Raw genomic sequence first — 7,803 nt, forward strand, 5'->3', positions numbered from 1 at the left:
GTTACTGTGCATTTCTATTTTTAGTACAAAGCAGTAGACTTTTTTTGGTGTCATACGAGAGAGGTCGTTCTGACTACATTAATGCAGTGGCAGTCCCGGTAAGTTATGAATCGACCGAAAGAAGACATTTTACCCATATTAACAACGTGGTTTTCTTTTTCCATTTTTATGATGCTTCAAATTAAGCTGCATAATTACAACACATCAAATATTGTTTTTGACATCTTCAAGTCATCAATTAAAACAACATAATTGAGATTGATGATAGTGTCATAGGATAGTCGAATATCAAAATCATAGAAGAAAATCTGAACATACCCACACCCAAATTTATGTGGTGATGGAGAGGTTTTTTACACGACAGTTGCGTCACAAAATCGTTATGGGCTTTTACAGCATTTGTCAGTTTCACTAAATGCAAATCGCTTAAAAATAGATAATGATATAATATTCAAATATTTTTGTAAGAATTATGGAGATATTGTATTGTTTTCTTTTGATACATTACGTTACTAGTCATATCTAAATCATTTATAAACACTCGAAGAACGGTACGAGTCCTATGATTTATCTTTTACTGCTAAAAGATCGTCCTTTTTATAAGTTAGTATGCTAAATATTAGTCTGAAAAGAAAAAAAGTTCAGTACGTGATTTTTTTATCTTGTAAGTCGCTCGGCTTATTTGTTCGATGCAACCCAGGCCAAGTTACACTCTAGACATTTACAAATCACCCCTTCTCCGCCTAGTTGGGTATTGTAGATATAATTATGACTGTCTAGTCTGAGTCCGACTATGTTGGAGTGAAGTAATATGCTTATATTCGGGTTGTTGGTTCTATGCGCAAGCGCAATAAGTATCCGGCTGATCATGTTGAACTAGAGCAAAGCAAAGTGTGTTCGATTGATCAAATGTTATCGTCTTAATGCATAAACTAGTTAAAAAACGAAAGTTCACAATGAATAAATCAGTCAGTCGTTCTGCTCAACTTATATTACCTCCTACTACATACATTTAAAATATCTTTTATTCTTTTTTTTTTTCAGTCGTTTACAAAACTACGGGGTTACTTAGTGACACAGCTTCCTTTACCGGACACTACGATTGACTTTTGGACAATGATATTTGATCATGGATCTCAAACTATTGTATTAATGTTGGAGAACGAAGACGAGGTCTTTATTTGTTTACTTTCCCGCTTTTTCTTCAACCACGTGCACCTTTGGATTAAAATTTATCAATAATAGTTTATTTTAAATATAAGGATATATATAGAAACCTATCGTTTTTGTGTTCATAAGAATTATTTTTTGGGGTTATCAAAAACGAAGATTCTTCCTCCTAATTTTTCGAATTATTAACCTGGCTAAATAAAGTTAGGACGAAATGAAACATAAAACGTGTTACAGCAGTGTTATGTATTATGAAAAATGTTCATGCATAACCGGTTATTGAAAGCCTTCATACTCTAATGTGTTAAAAAATATTTTTTTTAAAATCAAAAGCACAGAACAAAAGAAATAAAACTGCATTGAATCCTGCCTCAATCATGACATAAGCACATTACCTTTTCATTCAATTTTAATCTTTTTGGAAAATGACTGCCGTGATTCATGATAACTCACGTAGATTGCTATACTGTACGTGATTCAGTGATTAATTGAAGGAAACTAAACTTTATTCTGTTGCAGGCAAATATGGTGTACACTTGCGGTGGCAACAGAACAGAGAAATGACCATTCGTTATAGATGTAACAGACAGAGAGGATAGTGGTTCTGGTGTAGTAAAGGTCGGCCTTGAAGTAAACCGGAAGGTATAAACACAATTACATCATTTTTCCCCACTACTGGGGTCTGTGTATTCACTTCGTTTTAGGCTTTTATTTGCCCAAACTATTATTTCTTTCAATGAAAAGCTTACTTCTGAATTCTATTCAAATTCATGATTAATGTACATATTCAATTGTATTATTGATTGTATTCAAATGTTTTTATTTTGGAAATGTTGATTTGAGCAAATACGTTCCGCTCGGAACGCAAGTTTAGCTATGTTCAGTCGAATTATTTCTTTAAAGATCAACCTTCTTTTCTTATTTTCTTGCAGGGTAATGATAATTATACTATAAATATATACCAAGCAGTGTGCAATGGAATATTTGAGTCGAAACAGCTCTGTGGATTGATGGGATCAGTTTTAAATTTATGGAAAACAAGTGATTTACCTATCACAGTCGTAAGCAGGCAAGTTTCTATAATTACCAATTTTTGAATAATGGTTTTCCAGCATAAATCATACGTCACATTCATTTTCATTTTAACTACTGATCATCGTTTTAAACAATATTTGAATCATTGTAGGCGATACCAGTGAAATTATCTTGAAATGCAAAGACAAACAGTCTCACAGCAAAATAAATATACGTAAACTTTATTTTTGTTTAGAGAGAGGAATACAGGGAACCACAATTTTAGTGGAAATCAAAAGAATGTATTCCAGGGACAAAATTCAGAGAGGGAAAACAAACGCACATAATAAAGGACATGAAATAACCAAAATAATACATACAAAGGAACAAAAGTAAATAAGCATCTCGGACAATGCTAAGAACTGGAAGCATGGACTAGGTGCACCGGTAGGAGAAACGTCCTCTGCTTTTCTAGAAACAGCCACCGACTTGCTCTTACAACTTCAAGTCCTGGGTAGACTTTTATTCGACTTGATAGGGAGATTCCAGTTGTTTGAGTAAGATTAACTTTGTTTGTCTACTTCAATTTAAGCTATAAACAAAGGATGCATTTGACTCAAAACTGGAAAAACAAAAGTTGGAGACACCACGTACAATGAAATGCAAATCTTGGCAAAATATATGTACAAATGCTTCCATTATGTGACAATTCAAAATTGAAGTACATTGCCTGGACATAAAGAGACGAACACAAACGATCAGCATGCATAATGAAGTGAACAAAATAGAATAGATTACAAATGAAAGACGTCTCATAAAATATAAGTACTAGCAATATGAACTATCATAGAACAACTGGGAGTGGCATCATTCGCTCCAGACGGTGAACACAGTAAAGTTGTATCATTTGCTTGCGGTAGTATATTGTTAGTTTATTTCTACAAGACTGTGTTAAATCATCCGGTTTCAAAAGTTATTTCTAATAAGTTTTGATATTTTATTCAGTGAACAATATGCAGAAATGTTTTTTTTTTACATTGTTTTTTCTTATTCTTTAGTGACGGTAGCAGAAATTGTGGACTATTTTGTACTTTTGCAAATGCAGTCTCTAGCATGTTGATGGATGATAGTGCTGACATTTTCCACCTTGCTCGGGTTGCCAAATTACAGCAACCAGAATTTCTGTCAACCTACGTGAGAACCAATAATGGCGTAGCTTTTTTTATTTAGCTATCTTTCAAATATTGTCTAACATAATTTGGTTAAATTGTTTTTATAATTGTAATTTTATAATTGTTTTGTGAAAGTTGGTACCAGTTTTCGTAATTTGGGGAAGAACTGATCTTCGTTAATTCTTGAATTATTGGATTTGTCTGCCGCATCATACAAATGATTAAAACATTTCCTTTTCGTTTGCAACCAAATTTTGTGGTTTGTGAAACGACCGGAAAACACATAAATTGGTATTACAATTATAGTTTCATAGTATAAAAGGAGAACAATTTAAAAAAAAAAACGTATGTTAACAAATGTGCCAAAATTTTAAAATAAGACAATTCTGTTTCCTACAATATTTATTTTAATTTTACTACAAAACCCTCAGTGTTACCGCAACTATCTTGGTACCATTGTAACGCTAAGACATTAGGCTACATGATGTAAATACATATGACAGTTTACTTCGTTCTGTAGAAAGAAGTAGTTCGTAGAATCAAAAAACTTATTTAAAAATTATTTTTGCCTTAACGCGGTATAAATAGTAGCCAAAAAATACAATAAATACTTCAGTTAATTTTTTGGTGACAAAAACATTCGTAAATGGGAGGTACAAGGGTACCTGATAATCATATTTTGGTTGATGAGTGGGGGATGCACTGGGGTTTTCACAGCCCACGTACTAATTGTAAGCACTTAATACCTACGCACAACCTACTTGTGCTGTGTGATCTTATTTGAGTACTTGTTTGTCTAAGAATCAGGCAAAATGTATATAAGAACAAAAATGCAGAGATTTTATTGCATTATCAAAGTATTTATATCCTATAATATACGGACATAACCATCAAAGTGTTTGTAAAGTTAGCTTTTTCAGTTGTTCAGTTAGATTGTACTAAAGATATTTGATGCAAAAAAAAAACAAACAAACAAAAACCAAATTGAGAAAAATGATGTGCCACTTATTGCGTAGTTCATACACAGAATTGTGCTTATTAATTAAACATCATATTAAGCATATGATTGGAGTCCGATATCTGTTCACCAGAACCTTTCATGTAAAAGGTCGGTAATTGTAATAGTGTGTTAATTGTATCATGCATATTGCACAAAACAAAAACGTATGTTTACTTTTTACAGGATGAATACAAAAGATGCTACGAAGCCCTATATGTCTATTTGGACTCGACGTTCAATATATACGCAAACGCCTGAAGCAGGATGTTTTTCAATGAACTAAATACTAACTTGGTTGTTCGTAAAGTTTGTTTTTGTTTTTTTGGGTTTTTTTTGTTTTTTTTTTTTTGTCCATTGTGTATGATTATTTTTGCTTTTTCATATATTTTGCTTTTGCAATTGTTCTTGCTATGTTTTTGCAAACACATGTTTTTTTTTCTTCTGTTTTCTTATTTGTATTTATTCATGTTTTCATTTGATTTATTTGCATTTAATTTTTGAAGTGCATTAAGTACTACTTTGTCTAAGAATCAGGCAAAATGTGTCGCACGTGAATAATAAAAGAGTAGATTTTGATTGCGTAATCCAAGTACTTATATCTCATTATCTCTAGAAATATCCATCAATGTATTAGGAAAGTTTGCCTTCTTAGGATATTGATTAGTCAAATTCAGTTGAAATACGCTTGAAAAAAAAATGGCGGGAAAAATTTATACCACACTTTTCCCTATATAAGCAGTAAAAGCATATACGTCACAGATGCTTCAGAACAAATTTAAATAACTTTCCAGTTGTTTTCTTGAATATATTAGAATTATATATTAGAATATATTTAAGGTAAAAATGAATATATTCAGAAAAAAATACCCACTGCTTGATTCTTCCACAGATTGGTACAGATGGTTTTGAAACAAATATACATTTCATGTTTGTGTGTTATGTAAAGGATCGATTTCGTTTTCATTGTTTTTCCTTTCCTTTTTTTATTCAAGGTATTCAAGGTTATGACAAAAACAAAGCTTAAATCCATATCAAATGACAACTTAATCCTATGTGCAGTGAAATCTGCAAACCCTGTAAAATCCGGAAACTAGTATATACCAGACGCCTTTTTATGACCCTTTAATTTTATTTCAAAGACTTTTTTACCTTTGAAAACTGAACACTCGTCTTAGGTAGATCAACCTAGGGTAAGGGACATAACTCTTGAAATCAGATATATGTTGGTATCATTCAATTTCACCGAACCCTATCAAGCTTTCATTTAAAACAGAATGAAATTAATCCAATTTACTTTGAAGCTAACATGAGAATGATGTGAAATGCTAAATACAAACTTTCCAGTGATTTGTAATAGTTACGTCCCTTACCTTAAGTTTACCTGCTTTACCGAAGATATTTGACAGTCCAAAAAGGGGTTCGGTTACGCATGTTTCACTACACAAAACTTTAAATTCATGTTTTTACTTTTTTGCACCAAACTATTAAGATTTCATATTTTTCTTTATATTTATTTCAAATTAAACAATCAGCCATGTTTGATTGTTCTAAATTCGTTATCAATTGACTTTACATCATGTATGCATTGCTGGTAATTGAAATTGCCAACAAATAGTAATTTGGAACAGCAGCCATTTATATGTAAAGTTTTTGTATACATACAGCAAACACGCTATTTGTCTATTGATTGACTGTCCGTCTGTCGTAGAACTTTGTATGTGTATCTCTTACTATAACTTGAAAACATTAAGGTTAAGCTTTATAACTGAGATGTCCATTATTTGATGTTACAACACTGTAATGACTTTTCACACACAGCTCTTTAAGAAACTAACAGAATTCAATTTAACTGTAGAACAAAATTTACCTGTTAGAGTAATCAAGAAAACCAAAATTTGAGTGGCAATCAAATTAATATATCCCAAGTATTAAGACTTGACAAGGTAAATCGACATACTGAGCATAGAACATGAAATAACCAAAATAATGCGTATAAAGAAACAAAAGCTTATGAACAACTTGGACCCTTCTCAAAGTTGGGAGCATGAACCAGGTGCAACGGTAGGGTAAGCTTCTTCTGCGTTTCAAGAAGGAATTTGCTAAGCTATTTTTAATAAATTTCTGCTTTTTCTAGAAACATCCATTTAGAAAGGAAAAAATTCACTGGGTGATATTTGAACGATCAAACATTAAAAATGTGTTTAACTTAAACGATAGGACGTATAAGTACATTCACAAATTATTTGCCATGGAAATTAATTATGCTGATATATCGGGCCATACATGTAACAAAAAATCACCTTATTCAAAGTTGTCATTAACATTTAAAAGTAAGCAAGTATAAGGGTGAATATTAATTGTCAAAATTTCAAAAACTTGTTGATTATTTCTTTTATTCAATTTTTTCCACTGATTATGAAACTCCATTTTTTCCTTTATTAATATATCAGATGAACTTACCAAAATTTATTGTAAAAAAATCTAGCTGCATTAAACATTGATATTTTCTTCACGTGTCGTATAGTTTCGGTAATAGAAGTTTAAATTCGAAACCATACCATATTTCTACAATAAGGACGTGGTTATCACAATCGACGGATTTTAAAAAAAAGGCAAACAAATGATCCCTGCAACCTAGTTTGCCGCTTGAATCCTAGTTCCCCTGATTTTCCTCTCCCAGATGAATCAAAATGACTATCATAGCTGTTTTGTAAACACATCAGAAGGAAAGTTTGGCTAACTATCCTGTCATGACCATCTAGACATAACCTTTAGAATACACACACACACACACTATCTTCTGCATATATGTGTTTATAACTCTTATAGGGCATTTTATATATTGAATATACATATTTTGACTAATTTGCCGCCAATATGCTTAAATACTACATATTTGCTCTTTCACTGTCTGTTTCTCGTAAAAAAATGTTTTAATATTCTTTTCTGTTTGCTGAGAAATTTGTCAAAATAGAGTAATTTTCGATATGACACAATCCTTTCATTACAATAAATGATATAAAACAAATGAAGAATAATCATACATAACCGCCTGACAAAATAAGATTTGTTTGGTTTAGGGAGCAAGACCTAGTTTAAGGGACATAAATCTCGCAACAGTGATATGTTTGTATCATATTCAATTTAACCAAAGCCTACCAAGCGTCCATTTGATACAAAATAAATCAACAGTGATTTGAAAAAAGTTATATTCCTTACCCTAGGTCTATCACATTTGACTTTTGTATGATAATAATTATTATACTGTGCAATGTGTCTCAACCGAATATGTAAAATCTGAAAACCTGACGACACCAGACACTTTTTAAGGTCCCTTTAACGCTGCATTAGCTGCCAAATATGTTCATATTTGATACGTCTGAATTTTGCTGATTCAGCGAAATACGTTTGTAGTAATGCAATTGAAGCAATAAATGTCGATAATAC

The 7,803-nt window shown here is 31.7% G+C and overlaps 1 protein-coding gene across 1 annotated transcript in view; it reads left to right on the forward strand.

Moving 5' to 3' along the window:
* The window catches only part of LOC148610281 (uncharacterized), a 29,765-nt gene extending 22,076 nt beyond the window's left edge, over window positions 1–7,689 (forward strand). Inside the window, exons 19-24 of the mRNA XM_088543182.1 lie at window positions 25–98; window positions 1,045–1,173; window positions 1,690–1,714; window positions 2,074–2,239; window positions 3,243–3,378; window positions 4,540–7,689. Coding sequence (XP_088399308.1) covers window positions 25–98; window positions 1,045–1,173; window positions 1,690–1,714; window positions 2,074–2,239; window positions 3,243–3,378; window positions 4,540–4,614 — 605 coding nt within the window. The 3' untranslated portion in view covers window positions 4,615–7,689. The remainder of the gene's footprint in view (window positions 1–24; window positions 99–1,044; window positions 1,174–1,689; window positions 1,715–2,073; window positions 2,240–3,242; window positions 3,379–4,539) is intronic.
* Window positions 7,690–7,803: the final 114 nt, after the last annotated feature.

This window comes from Perna viridis, chromosome 8 (genome assembly GCF_037379345.1).
Source record: "Perna viridis isolate PV_CMFRI_1.1 ecotype Kerala chromosome 8, ASM3737934v1, whole genome shotgun sequence".
In the NCBI taxonomy this organism is placed as follows: Eukaryota; Metazoa; Mollusca; class Bivalvia; order Mytilida; family Mytilidae; genus Perna; species Perna viridis.